Here is a 20942-nt window from a genome sequence, read left to right as displayed (position 1 = left end):
TTGCTTGTTCACTTGCTCTTCGGCCTCGTCATGTCATGAAGATAGGAGTGACACTCGAGCATTTGCAAAAGCTGACAGCCATGTAACGAAAGCAATCAACAGTATCACTGAATGAATTGCTCCTTTTCATATCATTCATGAATCAGATATGCTCTCTGAGTATATAAAGAGCTCTGCAACCACGCTTTCTTTCCAGTCAACTACACACTACTATCCAAGTCTCGGCCTACATAATAAAACACTATTTGAAAACACCACAATACTTCATATTAATCTAGAAATGTATGAAGAAAACTTCTCCCGGCAAATGAGTGACGTCTCCTCAAGCTTCGTCGAGCTCATGTATGAAGCCAACAAGCGCGGCAACCTCCCAGGCTGGCCTGAAACCTACAAACTGCAATCCTTGCGTTCGGACTACAATGATTGGGTTCGAAATCATGGCATGAGACTCGACTCGGGGGTCTCCAATGCTCCTCGAAGCGATCCGAACGAAGATCGCGTCAAACGAGCTGCAATTAGGCTAGCACTTTCCACCCTGGACTCCCAAATCCAGCTGCGTAGGTATTTGACTCCAGGCTATGAATCAACTGTACTGACATTGTTGGGTAGTTATGCAGGACTATCGTGATGGGCCTGATTTACGCACTGCATCTGGAGCGCAGAGTAATGCAAGCAGTGTTGAGAGGAGTTTGACCACTCTTTCGAGGTGGACGTCCTGAGACTATTCTCGTTAGAATTGAGTTGGGTTTTCTGGACCCGACATCAACCTTTATATTCAACGTAATAGTAATATGAAAAGTGACCCGATCATGTTACATTCTTGAACCGCTTGCCCCCGTGTTCCAACAGTCGATATCACTTAGTGAGATTGTCAGTATACCATATTTACCAACTCATGAGTGACACTACATGTAAGGCGTCTAAGTGCCATCAGTATAAATGTTGATTATAGCGTTATTACCTTCTCTGCTCTATGCTGTTTTGTTAATCAGTTGTTACATTTGAAGTCAATGCCAATAGTGGCTTCCAGCATGTGTATAAAGTGACAGCCGTAGGTAATGAGGCGGTGTTTTACATGCCCAGGCAGTAACTATAACAGTCACTCGGCGAAATTCTGTGCGTTTAGGCAGTTTCCCTGTTGCAGAATCCAATGCTTTGGAATGAATGCTACTGCATATAAAACTATCATGAGCCTCTCCTCGAGACAAAGATTGAATTCATAACGACTGAGTATGAAGATCCGCTGTTTTAAAGACTGAACTCGAAAATGTTGGATGCGCTTGTTGAAAATCCCAAAGAACGAAATTGACACCAAAAAGATGACCTGAAGACTTGCAATGATCCCATGAAGCCTGATAGAATACTTCCGTTGCGTCTATCAAACCGTACAATCCGTTCTCTCTGATTTGTCAGGATTTGGTACTTGAGTGGTCTCCCTCGGCCTTCAATTTTCTATCCTTAATCAGTACTCCTAAGATGTGTGTTAGCCTGGCGGTTACCCAATATAGGGCGAGGATTTCTTGCCACAGTGGTACATCTCCTCAATCATTTCGATGGCTATGTGCAAGTAGTGAAAGTAACTCCCGGTCTTGTGTAGTAGCGCCTCGTAGACTGGCCGTTGAGTGTTAGCTCTATCCAAACTTCCATAACTGATTATTACATACGGTCCTTAACGGTAAGACGTACAGTCTCCAGGCACACTGGACGGTCTCTTGCTGCAAATGATTGACTCAAAAGGGCTGGGTGCCGATAACTGGTAGAGTAGGCCCTAGGGATGCGGCGTGGTATCTGTCTTGGCGGAAACGGCTCGCCTTCGGGGATGGTCCTATAGTTTTTGACCCAGTTCATGAAGACCACCTCCATTTTCTCGATAGTTTCCCAGTCCGGGTAATATGCTTCTCCGTCCCTTGAGGTAGAATTTACCTCGGGGAGGTCCATGATTTTTTTAAGACAGAGGCGAACGGATAACGCGATAGACGATACGCGAAGGAAATCGCTGTGTCGTACAGTACGGAGGCGTCGACCAGACATATCGAATATGGATAGCTTTTCTTGGTAGTGATTTTATTTAGTAAGTAGGGCGAAACGAGTTGATACAGATGCTTGTTCTGGTGTACCTGTTATTGGTGATGTAAAGTGCAGGTATGTCGTGAGTTGATGTTGACCTGATGTGTAGTTACCTGGGACGAAGGTAACACTGGCCTCCATTTGGTCCTGCCTCAAAGTTATCATGGCTTATAACTGGAAGCTGTGGAAGACTCAGTTTGGTATGGGCCATAGGTAGTTTGTTGCTTCCGTTTTCGACAGTGTTGTTGGGTAAATGTCAGTCAGTCACGACTCCTACTGCTAACGATAATGGCCAAGATCCAACCATCACTGAGCATCATCTCTAACGAACGGCACACGATCAACATCACCGATATTAAACAGTTCTAAGCACAGAGAGAGGCCAATCTTCAAAGCATCATCGTGTTCTCGGGGCCTGCTTCTTTATCTCATCATTTCAATCATCAACTTGGCCACCATGGGTCACCTCTCGCAAATCGAAGCCATCATGGAAGCCTACGACGACATCCTCTACCACTATAAAGATTACCACAACCATCCCTTAAACATGCCCAAGAAACAAGTCATTCTACGACAAAAGGCGGATTTCAACTTCTGGGCAATACATTCGGGCGTATGCATCCCAGAACTTGACCTTGAACACGAGTTCGAACGGGAAGCGGTAAAAGGACTTGACGCCTTCGTCGCGACTGCAACTAAACGTGAGTTACACCAAATTTCAGGTTAAAATCGATGGTTCGCTTACATTTTCAGTCGAGAGACTATACCAAGAAGCTCCAAGTCCTGAAGTCACATGGCGGGCAGAGGAGTATGTAACCTCGCTGTCAGAAATGCTGAGCCAGCTGGCTCATATATTCGGCGTCCTTGTACCTTCGTTGCAGAACACAGGAACGGCTTCTGAGCAGCCAACTGAAGCTTGATGATGATTCGGTAAAAATGATTGTGGCACAAGCATATACTTAGATAAACGCTCTGCACGAAGTCATTAATACGAGGTATTCTGAACTGTAACAAGAAACAGAGCAGAGAAGTGAATTTTGTATTTAAGTTGGTCGTGAGATCCTAACTAAGTCAGTACCACAGCATCATATGTTTCCTTGCCCGGAGTCTCAGTCAATGTGTTCAGTACCAACGAGAGCCCTTTCTAGTAGCCAGTCATTTATATATAGTATATTAGCACCTCCTTGCAGCAAGTTTCCACTCTAAGTATTTAATCCATGATTGGCATGGAGTTCTACAGTGAATTTTACTGAGCATAAGCAAACTACCCGATCAGTCCAGGGTAGGTATGTTGATGCGCTGAGGCGTGGTTTCACATCCGTTGCAGACTCAATAACTTATAAGTGTATGAACAATGATGGATCTTTTGTGACTATATCAACTTTGGCGCCTACCTGGTGTATGGCCAAGGGAAGGCATAAGTGTAGATGTGATTTAATGATCATGGTTTAGGTAGCCACTGCTGCACTTCAGATACACCAACCACAACGTTGAATACAGCCTCAATACAACCATGGCACGAATCACATGTTGATTGATTTGGAGGTTGTTCGGCATCATTTCGCGTTGGCGTATTGACATTGTATACGCTGCTAAACGCTCCATCATTGCCAAAGATGAGCCATTTACCTACAGATACAACGCTGTAGCGTTTCCTAAGCTTTACGCCATGATCGTTTACAGAGTCCTCACGAGACATGTTCACCCTGGCATTTCCGAGGGAAACGGGATGCATCCTCTTGGCTGTAGTGTCACCCTAAACTGTTACTGTGCATAGTAGACTGCCAGTCGGATGCTGACCGCACTTAAGGCCGGCTCAACTGAATATCCCCCGCGAAGCGCGGGGAGGTCATATGCAATGGTCATGTCAATGCAGACTGAATCATGTTGAGTCGCATAGCGCATAAACATATATGTCACTTTTGTTTTATCTTGCCGTCTGAAAATTTGAAATCATGCGATCGATTTGGAGAAACCAGTACAGGGCCTAGTGATCGACTCCGGCCGGGCGAACCGTCGGGGTCTTGATCAGCATGATTTCATGGAGGTTTGAGAAACTACTCGAACCAATCGTGATGGGTGAAGATGAGCTCTTCGTCACCTCGGAGGGTTGCCATGCAGGCAGGATAAGCACTTGAAGATTGGTTTAGTCACTGGGAATTACACGGGTAGAGAGAAGTCTTCGGCTGCTCGGTTCGTTAGCTGCTCGTGCTACTGCCCGTCTTTTTGGTGAGACAAATTCCTCGATTTGACATTGCCAAGACGGCACTCTACGATTTGAGATATGCTAACGAGTGACTATTTTGGGAGGACAATTTTCACAGACCTTAATCGGCTACCGTTCGCTTAAAATTTCGGTTCTCAAGTGATAGACATCAGATATCTTCAACGCGTTGTCACCGTGGATCTGAAAACCAAGACTTTTGATCTTAGATGAAGATCAATGCCGTCCTAGATCTCAGAATCCACCTCTTTTGGGCATGATCTTGCAGTCTCGAGTCAGGACAAAAGATTGTCGTCTGTATAACATCTACAACGTTTCTGGGTGCATACTGGACTGCAGAGAGCTGGTTTCACAAAATAGTTCCCGCAAAATACATGGAGAATTTTCAACAGCGATGATCCTGGAACCTCATGGTTGGGCAAGTCACCCGGCCACAGAACTAGAAGGTAATGAGTCGTGACAAAAGCTATACAGAGAATCTCCCCAGTTCGATATCGACGCAGATCTTGAGTAATTGTGATAACGTTATCCACAGAACCACAATAAAAACACCTCGAGTTGAAACTTTAAAGTTTGAAATCCCACAACGTTCAAAATCCATAAAAAAAACAGAAGAATGACCTCATCAGTTGTTGATTCTGGGACCCCTGCCCATGGACCGGGTACCCCGGTCTTGAGGATCGTAGACTGGATGGCCCAAGCTCTATACACGGCCTTGCCCGAGATTGGAACGACTGAGGAAACGAGACTAGAAGGCTGATAGAAGCCTTCTGTTGAACAAAGATGAAGCATGGACGCACACAATCAAGGCCTTTTCAATAAAGTGGCAATTGGTTACGGAGTACAAGGGAGATGCTTCCAGCCGAAAGGTGACAACTCACCGCTGCCAGGACGACGCGTGTTGGATGTTTACGAAAAAGAAAGCCTAGATGAGGCTTGTAGAACGTTACATCCAAGGAATCATTTAGAGTTGGCGATCAGCGCTGAGTTGGCAAGCCTGGGCTGTCTATGGAGTATGGACCATTACAACTCCCGAGCGCAAATTCACGGTTCTTCGTTTAAGGTGAGTTACTGAATCGCAAGAGCTTCTGTTTCTAGGCCATGTTTAAATTAATATAAGCGTTGATGGCCTGGTCGTCAAACTGGAACCACTGCCTCACCATTGAATGCACGAGCCTCATGGGCAAGGGTTTTTTATGACCAAGAAATTTGACATGAAACTAGGCTCTTCAAGGCGGCGCTGAAACAAGGGCCGCCGTTCATTGACGAGAAACCGTTCGCTTTGGATAGAAATAGAGATATAATCTCATATCGTGTGATTCGTCGGAGAAGGAAGTTGTTCATTGGATATATCAGATGACCGGAAATGAAACGGTTACAGGCGAGTTTTATTCTACGGAGTTACCCCCGACGATATTCCCAAGATGCACTGGAATCATATCATATCGAAAGCACAAGTAAGCTAGAAACAGGGCGATATGAAGCCTCATTCAGCTGTGCATAAAACTCGCAAGTATCGTCTCGGCATTTTCAAGCCGGGCAGAATAGTCGTCGGCATCATGGATCAATTTCGGCATTTTGTGTAACCGAAAAAGAAAAAGAAGAAGAAAAGAAGATAATCCTTGCTTGCTATGGATGACGGCTGATTTGTGCATCTATTGCCACTCCATACAGCCCATATTTCTGTCCACTACATGCTTTTGCAAAGTGCCTTATTAGCAGACCCATTGATCAACTGGCTTGGACAAGAAAGGTACATGATCCTGGCGAGTACCCTGCAAACTTTTAGGTTTTTTCTATGATGAGAGAAAATTCTCGGATTGGGTTGAGGCTCTTTGCTATACTACTAACATCATGAATCTGTTCCTCGGCATGAGACCTTCGTATTGGTAAGAGCTAAAGTGAAGCCCGAATCCACAGATTACGACTCTGATGTCAAGGTGAAAAGTACAGGACTTCATTATCTGCGATATGTAATATGCAACGTGCTGACCTTTTGTTATGTCATCTCCCCCCAGATGGATCATCATGGATGGACCCTAAGATCTTGGGATTCTTTTAGTGGAGTCGTTCTTTTGTTTCGGGACCGGAACGGCCACCAACTTATACTCTTCGTTGGTGTTGATCAATCATCGAATATTCCCTTCTTGTCTAGTTCTCCAAGTTTAGGTTTCTCGGATTTCTTCTCAGTGACAGTGACAGTGACTCTGACAAAGCGGAGGCTGTCACAATCAGACTAGGATATGGTGATGGCTTGAGTTTATACATTCGGCACATGCCATGTCACGACCGCAGCAGACATTACGTAGTCCGTTTTCGGGGCTTAAACAAAGACCCTTACTCTATCTGCATCTCTAAAGAGTAAAGCCTTTGGATCTAGAGACAGGGTTTCGCCTGGTGCCGCGTCACCGAAAGTAGTGAACCCCATTCAATCGTACGGGGTTTGGGCTCCGCAGCCTCCGGAGCTCCCTCGCTAAGTTATTCTCTCAGCGATGGCAAGAGGCATTGATGAAGCCTTTTTTTTTCTTACTCTTGACTGCTCTTCGGATAGCACGGGCAGTCTGTCTGAGTGTTTTCTTCGGAGGGTGGCTTAGATTCCATGGTATGACCTCAATTTGACGGGAATATAATTACCCCAAGGTCAGACTCACTCAGACATGGCACGTAGATAATAACGCCCCCCTCTCTCTCTCTCGTCCTTGTTCTTCTCACACATTCTTGCCGGCCCCATCTGTGTGCTCATCTGTCTCGATCTGCTGTGACTGCATCACCACCACCACCACCACCACCACTACTACCAAGATCTTTTTAGTGCAGTGTCTTTCTCGAGCGGCACAAGAAACCCTGTCTGTGACAGCTGTCGCCCTTTTAGGTCACCTCAGTTCCTGTTCCTTGTCAGACCCTCAGTTGATTTGCTCGTTACCTTGGTTGTTCCTGTTGCATACCTCGACTCGTACGTATTGACTTAATTTACTTGCTGGTTTCCTGCTTTTTGTCCAACGACCAACTTTCCTATACCTCTCGTCTCATTTCCCGTTCAACCAGCCCAGATCTGGCCAGGTTCTCGCTTGTCTATTTCGCTCTGGCCGGTCTCAAACTTCAGCCCAACAGCCTCAAGTGAACCGTGCTTCTCATCCGTTTGGCATTGGTGTTGGCGCCCGACGATTGCGTTCTTATTCTTATTAAGGATCCTATTCTTCCTGTCCCCGCTGTGTCATTCATTGTTCTTCTCCGCCCCAGCCGCCTTGACCGTACTTGTTAACTCACCATCGTCAGGCCGAGCTTGAGTTGAGCTGAGCTGAGCTGAGCTAAGAGTCTCCAGAATCTCAAGCGATACAGAAACAGAAACAGAAACGGAGAAGCGAGAGATCAGACCAGACCAGGGTTGCCGGGGCCTCAAATTCTCATCACCACTGGTGTCTTCGCGTCAGAGGCTACAGGTGCACTAGCCACAAGCGAATCCCTTGAATCTGATGTTTCGGATTTCCATGTTTTAGCACAATTGCAAAAGGTACGTATTTTTATGTTTCTCGTCTGAATATCCGTATCCAATGCAATCGGTGGTTTTTCTTCTCGTCTTATGCCTTGATCTTCAGTCACACGCCCTGTTTCTGTGTGTCTTTTACTTGATTCATCAATAGTCTTGATATTGAATCATGTACTCAGTCCCAAGTGGGATGAAAGCGGATAGTGTCAATCTCAGACAATCTTGCATCGATTACTGCACCTGCAACAATGTCGATCACCTGTCAAAAAAGCAGGATATTGTGTGTTGAGTGTTTCCTTCATCGTCTCTTTGCTGCAAATCGCCCTCTGCCATCACCGCTAGTTCTTCTGCCTGTTGATATGTGCATTCCTCACAGCCATTCATAAGATGTTCTGCTCTGCACAATACAACGCCAACAATACATACCTACATACAAACCAACAGCCCCTGCTCTTGAGCCCCCATCCCCAGTCCCGTAATCCTTCGATTCCTCTGCCCTGTTTCTCCACCCTCTTCCTGTTCCTTGTCCACGTCCTTGCGCATCAGCATCATCCCCACTGCCTGCGGCCAACCGCCCGCGAGAACAAGGCCTCTAGGCGCAGAGTCTAGTGCCCAAATCTGGCCGGGATGCAAGCCTGGGTAGGGACATCGACAACTTCAGGATCCAATGCCAGCGCATGAATTTATTTACTTGGGGAATTGATGAGCACTGCCGTTTTACTGTCCTGTGCTTTTCTTTCTTTTTTTGATGCCGGGCCAGACCAGACCAGACCCATCTCATCACCGCTGCAACACTGCAACACACCGTCTCATTTTTATTTACTCGTGCTCATCTTTAGTTGGCCCCTCCCTGGTATTCCATTCTAACCCACCACCCTCGTCTCATCTCCAATATAACGCCCTGGATCTATTAGACCTGGGTATGGTCCCGCTCACATGTTCACTTTCACTTTCACATTCGAGCTATTGTCTTGTTCTTGGCCTATAACCAGCCTTAACCCTCCCTTACACGCGTGCTAGACTCACAAATTGCTATTCTGCGTGTGTCTACGTCTTACACTGCTCTGCTCTTTGTTTTGAAAGCATCCATCTGAGCGTGTGCCTCCACTTCCTGCGCCTGGGCTTGCCTACATTATCCTCTTACACCCATCACCTTTTTTGCGTTGCATTCTTCATTATCGCTCCTTGGCTGGCACCACCCGCATTTTCTCTTGGCTTTATTGGCCTCGTCATCGTTTATTAGACGCAAAATCATTTCAGTGCAGTACAATAGAGTACAGTTGTTAACCGCCATGACAACAACAGCTTCAGTCCCTGAATCACCACAGCGTCGATCCGCTTGGGTTCCTTCTCACGAAAACATCTACTATCGACCTCGTCTCGACAAGACCAAGGCTGTATCAGCTGGTCGATTTCCTGCGCCGTTAATCGGTCCCCGAAGATCTCGCCCCCAAGCAATCCACATCGTTAGCTATCCCTCGGGATATGTTCCACGAGAACTACGAGCAGAGAGCAGACCTCAGACACCTGAACTACTTGTCGAGACGCGACGCGCACCTTCGTTGCAACCGACTGCTACTAACACATCCAACGCAAGTAACAGCACCAGCGATTACTTCAGCAACGGTGTAAGCAGTAGCCGGAGAAAGAAAAGCTTCAAACCTCGTGCCGCCGTACGCCGCAGAGATAAGCTCCTGAACTCATTTACCTTTACGAACCCTGATTCTACCTCTGAACCTTCATCGGCATCAAACTCAGTATCTACAGGCATTGATACTTCGGGTCTCGCAGCAGCCGAAGCGCTATCGACGAGTACAGGTATTGACCGCTCAACTCGGCAAAGTGTGAGCGCTATTTCAAGTACAGCAAGACCAAGTACAAGGACCTCGAATACAGGCCACTCAATTGGTCAGTCGTGCCAATTGGACCTGGACCTTCCCGGCGAGTCTGCGATTGGGTCGAGATTTACTGGGGCAGGTGCATCTCCGCCAACATATGACGACATAAGCTCACCCCCCGGTTCCGCGGCACCTGTTGGTATTGACTTAGCCTCTGCATCCACTGTAACGCCTGTTACCAACAACTCCAATTCTGCCAATTGCAACACCAACACCAGCAGCAACAATCAGACACAACCAGCTGCCGCCGCAACAATGGCGACTGCACGATCTTCGCATCCGTCGTTGGCGTTGACCAACCCCAATCGCAACAGTTTCATGTCGGCTCGTTCATCAAAGTCTGCCGTCACTTCAGTCTCTGAGTTGCCGAAACCCGTCGCTTCCGGCAGTGGCGTGTCATGCTCAATTCTTCTCGCTGAGCCAAACATTTTCCTCTCAGGTTTTGACCATGATGGTCATGGCCACCGCGAGGGCCAGAGCGGTACCGCTTTATTAAGAGGCAAACTCCAATTGCGAGTCACAAAAAACGTCAAGATCAAAGCCGTTCAACTCAAACTTCTTGGCCGTGCTCGCACTGAGTGGCCTGAAGGCATTCCTCCTCTCAAGCAAGATGTATTTGAGGAGGAGAGCCTGCGCACTCAAGTACTTACATTTTTCAATGCCATGAATGACGGCTGGGAGTCCGACTATGGCAATCAATGCACTTATCGCCTCAAGAGCAGTTCTCCTAATGGCAGCTCTACAAACCTCGTCCGCCCTAACCCATCATCATCACTGACCCCGCATCAAAATAACCTTTCTGCTAAAGAAATCAAGCGCTTATCTTTGCAAAGCGTCCAGTCGCGAAGTTTCCAAAAGGGCGACAGTCCAATTGCCACTCCTACACAAGCCAAGGGATACAAGGTCTTCTACCCTGGTACTTATGACTATACTTTTGAACTACCCATCGACCACCACCAGCTAGAAACAACCAAGCTGCAGTATGGATCCGTTAAATGGGAATTGCATGCGACTGTTGACCGAGCTGGAGCCTTCAAGCCTAACCTTCACGGCACCAAGGAAGTGTCTATTGTTCGCGTGCCTGATCAACTCTCCCTTGAGATGACAGAACCTATTTCTATTAGTCGCCAGTGGGAAGACCAGCTTCACTATGACATTGTTATCTCGGGCAAGAGCTTCCCTATTGGTAGCAAAATCCCCATTGCCTTTAAACTTACACCACTTGCCAAGGTTCAGGTGCATAAGCTCAAGGTTTATGTAACGGAATCGATTGAGTACTGGACCAACGATAAGCGTGTAACACGTAAAGATCCAGGTCGCAAGATCTTGCTACTCGAAAAGTCAGCCGGAAAGCCTCTTGATTCGTCCTACGCCTCATCTGAAATCCGAACCCTTCGCGGCGGCGAACTCGACCCTGAGCAGCGAAGAGAGGCTCGTGAAGCAGCTGCTCGAAGACGCGCACAAGATGCTGCCCGAAGACAGACCACGGCCGAGCCCCTTCCTGAGCCTTCGGCTAACCTCCTGGGCGACCTGGATCTGGGACTCGAGACCATCTGGGGTTCAACAGAAATCGAAGCCAATGTACAGATTCCCACATGTGAGATGATGGCTAAGAACAAGGAGCTACGACTCAACCCTGACTGTAGCTGGAAGAATGTCAATGTCTTCCATTGGATCAAGGTATGTTATTTTATGATGGATTTTGGGCCAGCAACTGACCGTTTCAAAGGTTGTTATGCGAATCAGCCGTATTGATCTTGAGGATCCCAGTGGCACAAAGCGCCGACACTTCGAGATCAGCATTGATTCGCCATTCACTGTTCTCAACTGCCGTGCGACTCACGCCAACACTAATCTTCCTGCTTATTCAGGCGCCAACTGCAACGGCACCACTTATCAGTCTACTTGTGGATGCCCTGATGCCTTCACCGTTCCCACCGATGCTTCACCTAGTTCTTCAGAAGGTTCACTACCCGGTGTTAACCCTAACGCTGAGAACCTTCCGGCGCCACCACAGGCTGCCCATTTGGCTGACGGTGTTAGTGGACAACAAGAACCACGCCCGATCCATCTGCTCAGAGTTCCAAGCTTCAACCCTCCCGCCTTCGAAGACGATATTGCGCCACCTCCTGCTGCCGAGCTTGTCACAGATGTACCTGAGCCTGTGATGACTCCTCCACCACAGTACGATGTCGTGGTCGGAACTCCCAGTGTCGACGGTTTGGCGGATTACTTTGCACGATTGGCCGATGCAGGCTATGAGGGACATGAGGATTCAGAGTCGGATCCTGATGATTCCCCACCCAGAATTCTAGACCGAACTGGGCGTGTCAATGTCGCCAACCCTCGAACCCCCGGAGGTCGAAGGATGCCCAGCCGAAGTTTGGAGATTTCCCGACCCACCATTCAACTCGATATGAATGCTCTCCGCGCCCGAGCTGGACGGGCAGTGTGAAGAGCACTGGCCGTCTGTGTTTTGGATATGATAGGAGAGAGATTCACTAAAAAGACATCCTCGGCTTGAGCGTGTCGACAGTACATATTGGCGTCTTATTTACGATATTTACGTCCTTTCTTTTGTTTATGTTTTGTCTTGAGGTTGTAACAATCAAGCATATGGGTTGCATTTTGCATGGCTGGAATGGTTAAGGTCTCGATGGCGTTGCATCTTGCTACAAGTTTTCCAACAAGGTCCAGGCGTTTACAAAGAGGAAAAGGATGTCATGCAAGTCAGCTGCTCAGGATTCATTTAAACGAAGGAAGGGAGGATATACCTTGAATTTTGGGGTAGGACACATGCGCTGGATGAACGCATACCCACGTATCGATACCACATCGTTTCCTTTACACTATCAATATATTTAGCCCGATACCGGGCTTTTGTGTTACCATTTGGTCCGCTCCGTGTTAGATAAGCGAGCTGAGCATGCACCCTGTTTGGATATAAATAGACAATTATTAAAGGACGTTATGAAGATCGTTTAAGGGTCGAGCCGTGATGTTCAGGGTCCATTCCACTTATTGGTTATTTCACGAAAAGCCCCGGTTCGTAAGCGCTAAATCGAGGCACGCCACCAAGTGGGAAGACATCTCATCGTCAACTAACATCTCTTGGCTATCGACCAGATGAGTACTTACTCATCAACAACTTCTTAAGGACAAGTCTCCAGCATTGTTGCCCTGTCTCATGTAAGCGAGGCCCTTTCCGGGAACTCCGGCGAGATGCGCCTTGACTAATCGGCTCACTCTCATGGAACAGGACACAATGGCCGTAAGAGGTGAAGAAAAGGCTGGCAAAGAGATGCCAGTGAGACAGCGGAAGGCTCACAAGAAGTCTCGTCTCGGATGTAAGAACTGCAAACTGAGGAGTGTCAAGGTGAGCTGATCGCTGTAACTCTTACCCACCCACCCTGTATCTCAGTCATACGCTTCATTTCACCTCAGCACTAACATATTTTCAGTGCGATGAAACAAAACCATCATGCAAACGTTGTACCTCATCGGGCTTCGTCTGCTCATTCACCGAGATATCTCCCTCATCCTTCCAACTCGCTCACCAGAGCGCAGGGCCAGTCTTCTCAGTCGTTGATAAGTCTCTCGGTCCTATCAACCCTGGTTTCAGAGTCCCCGTCATCCAGCCTGTAAAGGGTGGTGTTGGTGAGATTATACTAGACGATGCTGCCCTAGCGGCCATTGAGAGGTTTCGACTAAGGACGGTGTTTTCTGTTGGTACACAGAAGACAAGAAGTGTTTACAGTGAAGGCGCGTTTTTTCTGGGATTGAAGGTGCGTACTCACTAATCCCTTTATCGTGTTTGACACTGAAAATATTTATAGCATCCTTTTCTCATGCATGTCTTTATTGCTCTGACTCTTCTTCATGATCAGCATCTAAACCCCTGCCAAACATCTTCTCACCGCACAGCACTCGCTTTCCACTGGTATCAAGCGACAGCCCTCTTCCACCGCCGCCTCATGGCAGCAGGATCGGTCCCTGATGTGTCAAAACTTTCTGGCTCTGAACGTGACTCCCTCTGGGCTTCAGGAGCACTTCTCGGCGCAGCTTCGATGGCTCTTTTGGATGCAGAAGACGTGTATGGAGTATGGCCGCTCAAGAAATCCGACTCTCTTGATCTTGACTGGTTGAGAATGAGCGATGGGAAGAAAGTCGTATGGAATATCGCTGACCCAACGAGAAAGGATAGTATTTTTCATCAGTTGCTCAAAGAATGGGACGGCATTCCTGATGGTTCTAGGCCCATTCCGCCTGATGCCCTTCCGGCTATGTTCTACGATGCGTTTGACATTGGGCCGTCTTCTACAGCTCAGAACAACCCATACCATGTCGCTGCGTCGTTGCTCGCACAGTTGCTTCCCCGAAGGATCGATGATAATACAGTGATCCAGTTTGTCACTTTCTTAACGCAACTGGATCCGCGGTATAGGAAGCTACTGGAGGAGAAAGACCCCAAGGCTATGGTGTTGCTGGCATGGTGGTATACCAAAGCAGCCGCACACAGCTCATGGTGGATGCAGAGAAGATCAGTGGCGGAGGGACTGGCAGTCTGTATCTATCTGGAGATGAATTGTGGGCATGAAGCAGTTATTCAGGAGCTGGTGAAATTTCCAAGGCGTGTATTTGATGCCTGTCGTGGTAATGGAGGTTCAATGCCCGCGCAGGACAGACAGCCTTTGATAGCGGGTGTTCAGGTCTACTAGTAGTCATAGGATAATACATAAAGTCAGAGCATTTTGGAGACAACTCCTTATACCCACGATGGGTGCGAACAAGGTTGTTCATTGAGTCATTAAATCTTTGTTTAGCCGTATGGGTATACTGGGATTTTTCCTTGACATATCCCATGGAGATGTCATAGTCTAAGCTTTAACCATTAATCAATCTAGGTATATCGTGTTAGAACCCCGATAGATGAATGTGGCTCGAGACACCTTCCAACCGATTTGGCTTCCGAGACCCGTGCGTAGGTACAGATTGAGCTCTTATCGATAGACAGGCGTGGTGTGGAGTGCTTTGGGTGCCTGCCGGCGTTGAGTAACCCCCCGCGCATCAGGTGCTACCTCTAAACATATAACTTTGATTGTCTATGACTCTTCTGAATTCAAAACTTCAGAACAGTCAGACCGAGACGTGGCGCAGCTCTTTTTAAGAATCACTTTCAATTATTGAAATATTTTCCTAGCCTTCAATCTCCCTGAACACTCACTACTCTATACCACAAATCGCATGACATCACCAGGGAAGCAAGCATCCTTCGTACTTTAATCCTAAGCGACAAGAAAACTTAGGCAACTCAGCATAAGCTTTAGGGAGCTTTGCTGGGTTTATTTTGGCATCTCCCAAGTCTTGCCATAATGTCGATGAAGCCATTAGCGCACGAGAAGCGCAAAGGCGAATCGGTTCGTCTATCTTTAGGATATCCCGATGTGTATACTAATGCTTGAGATATAGGCGCTCAGCGATTTCGCGGATTATGTAGAGCAACAGCAGAACTTACGGTACCCGACCGCACGAACGACAACGACGGACGCAGCCGAGACAACAGACACAAATACCGAACACCACGAGGAGCTCGATGAGCTATTCGACAACCTCGACCTTGCGGAATCGGCACCGCGAGTGCCTCTCAAGGACCTTCTGCTTGGGTCGACTGAGGACACATCGAAGCAATTGGAGGAGATTATCTCTGACCGATTAGAGGAGGGGTTCGGCGAATGCGTTTTCGAGATTGGATATGAGAATCATGGCGAATCGATGAACCTGACCCTCGATCAATGGAACCAGGCATTCAAGACACTTCAGGAAACAGCAAAAGGAGTGCGTGCCGACTGTGATCTGTTGTTAACCAAGAATGTCGGTGGCGACCTTGAGGCCGCGAGCACTACCGACAAGCCTACCAAAGATAAGAGCTGCAGCGGCAAAATTCTGATCCGCCAGAATCCCGCAACAATAGAAGATGTAATTGAAACCCGGATAGCAGTGGTAGGGAACGGTGAGTTATTCCAAGCTCCATCTGGTTAGTACCACTATTGACACGTTGCAGTCGACGCAGGCAAGAGTTCCATGTTGGGCGTGCTCGTAAAGGGAGACCTTGATGATGGACGAGGTAAAGCTCGCGTTAATCTCTTCCGGCACAAGCATGAGATAGAGTCAGGACGAACCAGTTCGGTTGGCATGGAGATAATGGGCTTCGACACCATGGGCAAGGTCGTCACCTCTGACACTCCGGGGCGTATGTTACAGTGATCTCAACTGACACGGATGGCCATACTGACATTATGTAGGCAAATTGTCTTGGGAAGAAATTGGCAAGAGGAGTGCAAAGGTTATCACCTTCACTGACTTGGCCGGTCACGAGAAGTATCTTCGAACAACAGTATTCGGATTGCTCTCAAGCAGTCCAAACTATTGTCTTCTGATGGTGGCGGCGAATAACGGCCTCATTGGCATGAGCAAAGAGCATCTAGGTATTGCTCTGGCTCTCAACGTTCCCGTTATGGTTGTCGTTACCAAGATCGATATCTGCCCTCCCAACATTCTGGAGCAGACATTGACCCAAATCACCAAGATAATGAAGAGTCCTGGAGCTCGAAAGATACCAACTTTCATCAAAACTCACGAGGAATGCATAAATACAGCGACTCAGTTCGTCAGTCAACGGATATGCCCTGTCTTCCTCGTCTCCAACGTTACTGGGGAGAATCTGGATCTGGTCAGGACGTTCTTGAACATCCTTCCCCATCACGGACGCTATAACTCGGACGCCCCATTCGAGTTCCACGTCAATGACACTTTCTCAGTACCTTTCACAGGTACCGTCGTGTCTGGCATCATCAAGTCTGGTGTCATTCATGAGGGCGACAATGTTCTCATCGGGCCTGATTCTTTGGGCCAATTCACAGCAACCTCTGTCAAGTCAATTGAACGCAAGAGGATACGAGTCCCCGCTGCATCGGCTGGGCAGTCTGCTTCTTTCGCTCTAAAGAAGGTCAAGCGTAAAGACGTGCGCAAGGGAATGGTACTTCTCCCCCGGGTCGAAGGCCAGGTGATGCCAAAGGTGCACCGTGAGTTTGTTGCAGAAGGTAAGTAATGAGGTTTATGCTATAATGAGCCACACTCACATTGTCAGTTCTTATTCTCTCTCACGCCACCACTATTAAGACCAAGTATCAGGCCATGCTTCACGTCGGCCCTGTCTCCCAAACTTGTGCCATCATCGACATTGACCGAGCGCTCATTCGCACAGGAGACCGCGCAACTGTAGCGTTCCGCTTCGTTCAACGCCCTGAGTATCTTGCACCAGGCGACAGGCTCTTGTTCCGCGAAGGCCGCACAAAGGGCCTTGGAATTGTCAAGTCCGTCGGATACGACCCAAATCATCCATTGATGCCCAACAAGGATGGAGAGAAGGAGAAGCAGCCCGTTAACTCCGAGGTTAAAGTAGGTGCTTGAAGCGCTTGTGGGAAACCGTCATAAGGCTTGATGCCTACGGCTGTCACGATACCATGTAAAGACAAGGGTATGGCGTTTTGTTGTTTTTCAAGAAGATTATTGAGTAGTCTAGCTGGTCTTGATATGCTGTTAGGTCTGTCTCTCGTTACTGTAGCGTTTGTTCCAATGTGTCTATTGCTAGAATGGCATTTTGACTTTTAAAATGCCACGAGAACCACAGTTTCACCAATGGGTACCTATCCTAGCCAACAAATTGTGATATGCCGGTATCGGAAGGCTGTATTGGATGCGAACTAGACGTGGGCTTTTGCATCAATCTTCTTTTGTGATATCAATGCTCTATCTATATAAACCTTGAGCTAATCTGTCAGGGTGAGCTTTCCAACAATAGAATCCACTTGTTCAACTTCGCCTTGGCTTTTGTTGGAACACAATGTGGCTCAAGGGTTGTAATGTCGTAAGATATTGAACCCTAAATACTGGTAGCAACACAGGCTCGGGCTGCTGCTTTCGGGGTACTTTGGGCAGCTTCGTGCCTCAGGCTGTCGTATGACGTAACCGGAATAGTTGCTGCTGAGACAGTGCTTGCACATTTGAGTGAGTGCAGGGTGTTATGGTTCTTTGTATCCCTTCTAGAACGGAACCCCAGGTGAGATAAGGACAACACTATCGCCTAACTCGACGTCAATATGCAGAAACGACTGGCCCTCAGATCAACTCACCTCTCACAAACAACATCTCAGATTTCCGGCTGATAGTCTAAATTTCCAGTCAGAATTGAATCAGGACAGTCTCAGAGCCCCGCATACCTTGAGTTCTTCATCGTCATCGTCCTCATCCACAGTGTAGATGGTCTCCTCGACTTCTCCCAACACCAGGTTGCAGTGACTATCGTAAGCCTATCTATGGTCAGCATCTCCTGGATCAAAGTAGTCATAGATCTAACTGACGTGTAGCTTTCCCTTGAGCTCACGGTCTCCTCGAAGCTTGACAAAGACAACCTCGTTGAGAAGGAGTCGAACAAGGTCGAGAGGCTCCGAAACGTGATGAGGCTCTTCGCCTGTGTCAGCCATGTTTATTTGGAATAGTTATTGACTGGGTTAGGTTCGTCTCGGTGAGTGTAGTGGTGAGCTGGATATGCACCAAGGACGACTCAGTGAGAAAACGCGAATTGGCAGAGTTGGAAAATCCTCGGAGAAATTGCTACGGTATGTAGTTAGCCACAACGGCAGCGAATGCATCTAGACCATACATTACCCCATGTTTTGATGCACTTAGGCAGTGCGGGTCAGGTGTGGTCCTTCCCGATTTGGGTTACACGGCAGCCAAACGCCCCTCGCGTGGAAAGAGGAGGTGTTCAGTTACATCCGAGGCCTTCCACCTTCATTATCTTGTCCTGCCCGCTCTCTTATTTCTCTCATGTATTGTTTTTGCTGTTTTTCGCGACAACTTCAGTGCCATGCTTTGGCGACAATCCCTTCTAAGACGGACCCGTCTCGATCATCCATCGATATCTCCACTCGCTTTCGCGCTACGGATCTATGGTTCCTCGCTAATAAACCAACGACCCGCTGAGGTGGGTCGAAGACGATGGTTAGCATCAATATCTCCCCCGGTTTCAACTTCGACTTTGACTTTTGCGCATCGGCGAGGCAATTCACTACCAGACGAAAACTCTACCCACCGTCCCACGCCTTTAGATGTGCTGCTCAAAGCCATACGATGTCAAGAGATTGGTAGCATCCTCCCAACGTTCCAAGCCTGGGTCCAATCGTTGGTCGACGATGATGCTGAGGTCGCCAACGCAGCTCTTCAAGAGCTAGTGGGGCTTCCTGTTGCAACATTCTCTGAGATTCTTCGAGCCCTTGACCCCGTGGCAAACAAGCATCTCGATGTTGCACACGATATTGCCGTTTCTCCTGGCGAAATGCAGTTCACAAACGCACACTACCTTGTAGACAAATTCGGCGTCCGGTATCAGCATTGTTTTGTCCTCGACGCCTTGAAGATTGTCACTAAAGCTCGTCGTGATGGGGGCCGTAATCTTGTCCTCTCTGACTACGAAGTCCTCATCCGTTGCGCGGGCGCTGCTGGAGACTTGGCAGATGTTGTCTTCTTCTTCAGTACAATTAAACGCGATGGCTTGGGATTAAAGCGCACCACGAGAACTTGGAACGAGTTCTTCAAGGCTCGCTACATGACCGATCCTATATACTACCAGTATCACCGACAGAGAGTCCTTTATAAGCCTCGTGAGGGGTACAAAATATTTTTCAGGATGCCTCTCAACAATCTGAAGCGACTGGAAAGTCTCCGACACAGCCGGAATGCCCTTGGCGCGATCCCCTTCAATCGTCAGCGACATCGCTTATGGGCAGACAACATGTTATGGAAACGTAAAAAGACAGGTTTCCAAAGTTACTTCGCGCATTGGCGCCGTAGCAAGAATTCTGGTGTTCTACTAAATGAAGAACTGCTTTGTACCACTCTGATTGCATTCGCTCGCAGTGGCTCGTTCCAACACATGCGAGGCATTGTCCTCAAACGAGGTTTCGGTATCGGACTGGTAGAAAACAGAGAGACCGGCACCTTCACTGTCAATGGTTTCAAGGTGTTTCGTCCAGGCAATCCACGAGCTCCCACTGAGCATCTGCTGAATGCTATCGTCGAAGCATTTGGGTCCATGATGCGTATTCGGCTGGCATGCCAGCTCCTCATCCACGTCTCTAACGCCTACCAAATACCCATTCCACGCGAAACATGGTGTAATCTCCTCAACTGGGCCTATGTTTGTGGAGTCAAATCAAATCAGCGTCAGCGTCGGTTCATGTATTTCTTTCCTCCTTCTTCAAACGTGACTCCGTCAATGGTTACCGAGATTTGGGACACAATGACTTCAGAACCTTACAACGTCGAGCCTTCGTTCGAAAACTACATCATCTACATCAATTCGCTTATATTTAAGCGTAGTTTCAGTTCGGCACTGGACATGATACGCGACCATGCGGTTCCTCATTACCGTCAGCTTGAGAAACAGCAACTACAGACCGTGTTTGACGACGTTCTCCATGAAGCCTCGGAGCCCAGCCACAGCCGCCGAACAGTTGAAACACAAAAGGAGCACGCTTGGTACCAGATCGCAAAATGCCTGGAAAATCTCCTCAGTACCGCTTCCAAGGACAGTCGCCGGCGAAAGGGCAACTTTGCAACCACTGCCATACCACATATCATCACAGAATTCAGCGAGTTTCTACACGATCAGATACGATATCGCACCTCCCAAGGCTACGTATGCCTGGAACGCTCAGTCGAGGTGCCACGCTTCAAATGGGTTACATCTTTACGAACAACATTGCCTCAGTTAAAGGGCGGTGTGGAAACGCAGATGATGGTGAGCAAGGGCGCGATTGAAGAGGCAGAAACCTACGAAGAGCGCAAAGAGAACTGGCCCAGAGACTATGAGATGAAGATCCTCGAATGGAGACGTAAACCGAGGCCCAGACCCCGTGCGAAGGGACCTGCACCCGAGAGGACAGACACGGATAAGTGGGGATGGTGGAAGAAATTAGAAGATGAATTAATGGTGTAGATGTAAGGAAATGGTTATAGATCTAGACTATAGTCATCTAGATGCCGTGCATCATAGACTTAGCGTAGCGAGTCAAAAATCGTTTGTCTTCCTCTACCAGGATTCATTCGTTGATCGTGATAGTTGACGTAAACGAGAATGGCAAATAATACCAAAATCTGATTCATAGCTGCTATATTCTGGAGTCATCTTATCGTGGGTATCTAA

The 20942-nt window shown here is 47.9% G+C and overlaps 8 protein-coding genes across 8 annotated transcripts; 6 read left to right on the top strand and 2 right to left on the bottom strand.

Moving 5' to 3' along the window:
• Nucleotides 1-280: 280 nt before the first annotated feature.
• On the top strand, nucleotides 281-719 carry FSUBG_6774 (uncharacterized protein; the record flags this gene model as incomplete). Its single annotated transcript, XM_036685008.1, has 2 exons — nucleotides 281-557; nucleotides 610-719. The coding sequence occupies 2 exons, from the start codon at nucleotides 281-283 to the stop codon at nucleotides 717-719; spliced, it is 387 nt and encodes a 128-aa protein (XP_036537736.1).
• Nucleotides 720-1495: 776 nt separating this feature from the next.
• Nucleotides 1496-1938, bottom strand: FSUBG_6773 (uncharacterized protein; the record flags this gene model as incomplete). Its single annotated transcript, XM_036685007.1, has 2 exons — nucleotides 1496-1611; nucleotides 1665-1938. The coding sequence occupies 2 exons, from the start codon at nucleotides 1936-1938 to the stop codon at nucleotides 1496-1498; spliced, it is 390 nt and encodes a 129-aa protein (XP_036537735.1).
• A 586-nt stretch (nucleotides 1939-2524) lies between these two features.
• Nucleotides 2525-2987, top strand: FSUBG_6772 (uncharacterized protein; the record flags this gene model as incomplete). The annotated part of the gene is made up of 2 exons (XM_036685006.1): nucleotides 2525-2768; nucleotides 2821-2987. The coding sequence occupies 2 exons, from the start codon at nucleotides 2525-2527 to the stop codon at nucleotides 2985-2987; spliced, it is 411 nt and encodes a 136-aa protein (XP_036537734.1).
• Nucleotides 2988-9070: 6083 nt separating this feature from the next.
• FSUBG_6771 (arrestin-related trafficking adapter) lies at nucleotides 9071-12131 on the top strand (the record flags this gene model as incomplete). The annotated part of the gene is made up of 2 exons (XM_036685005.1): nucleotides 9071-11356; nucleotides 11406-12131. 2 exons carry the CDS (start codon nucleotides 9071-9073, stop codon nucleotides 12129-12131), a joined length of 3012 nt encoding a protein of 1003 aa, XP_036537733.1.
• An 810-nt stretch (nucleotides 12132-12941) lies between these two features.
• FSUBG_6770 (sterol regulatory element binding protein) lies at nucleotides 12942-14394 on the top strand (the record flags this gene model as incomplete). The annotated part of the gene is made up of 3 exons (XM_036685004.1): nucleotides 12942-13052; nucleotides 13138-13461; nucleotides 13513-14394. The coding sequence occupies 3 exons, from the start codon at nucleotides 12942-12944 to the stop codon at nucleotides 14392-14394; spliced, it is 1317 nt and encodes a 438-aa protein (XP_036537732.1).
• Nucleotides 14395-15048: 654 nt separating this feature from the next.
• Nucleotides 15049-17146, top strand: FSUBG_6769 (GTP-binding protein 2; the record flags this gene model as incomplete). The annotated part of the gene is made up of 5 exons (XM_036685002.1): nucleotides 15049-15093; nucleotides 15146-15686; nucleotides 15738-15926; nucleotides 15979-16776; nucleotides 16824-17146. The coding sequence occupies 5 exons, from the start codon at nucleotides 15049-15051 to the stop codon at nucleotides 17144-17146; spliced, it is 1896 nt and encodes a 631-aa protein (XP_036537731.1).
• Nucleotides 17147-17854: 708 nt separating this feature from the next.
• Nucleotides 17855-18219, bottom strand: FSUBG_6768 (small nuclear ribonucleoprotein; the record flags this gene model as incomplete). Its single annotated transcript, XM_036685001.1, has 3 exons — nucleotides 17855-17905; nucleotides 17956-18045; nucleotides 18097-18219. The coding sequence occupies 3 exons, from the start codon at nucleotides 18217-18219 to the stop codon at nucleotides 17855-17857; spliced, it is 264 nt and encodes an 87-aa protein (XP_036537730.1).
• A 386-nt stretch (nucleotides 18220-18605) lies between these two features.
• Nucleotides 18606-20735, top strand: FSUBG_6767 (uncharacterized protein; the record flags this gene model as incomplete). Its single annotated transcript, XM_036685000.1, has 1 exon — nucleotides 18606-20735. One exon carries the CDS (start codon nucleotides 18606-18608, stop codon nucleotides 20733-20735), a length of 2130 nt encoding a protein of 709 aa, XP_036537729.1.
• Nucleotides 20736-20942: the final 207 nt, after the last annotated feature.

The sequence above is a fragment of the Fusarium subglutinans genome (genome assembly GCF_013396075.1).
Source record: "Fusarium subglutinans strain NRRL 66333 chromosome Unknown NRRL66333_c0000075, whole genome shotgun sequence".
In the NCBI taxonomy this organism is placed as follows: Eukaryota; Fungi; Ascomycota; class Sordariomycetes; order Hypocreales; family Nectriaceae; genus Fusarium; species Fusarium subglutinans.
Note: the sequence above shows the minus strand (reverse complement) of the source record. Positions and strands in the feature narration are given on the sequence as shown.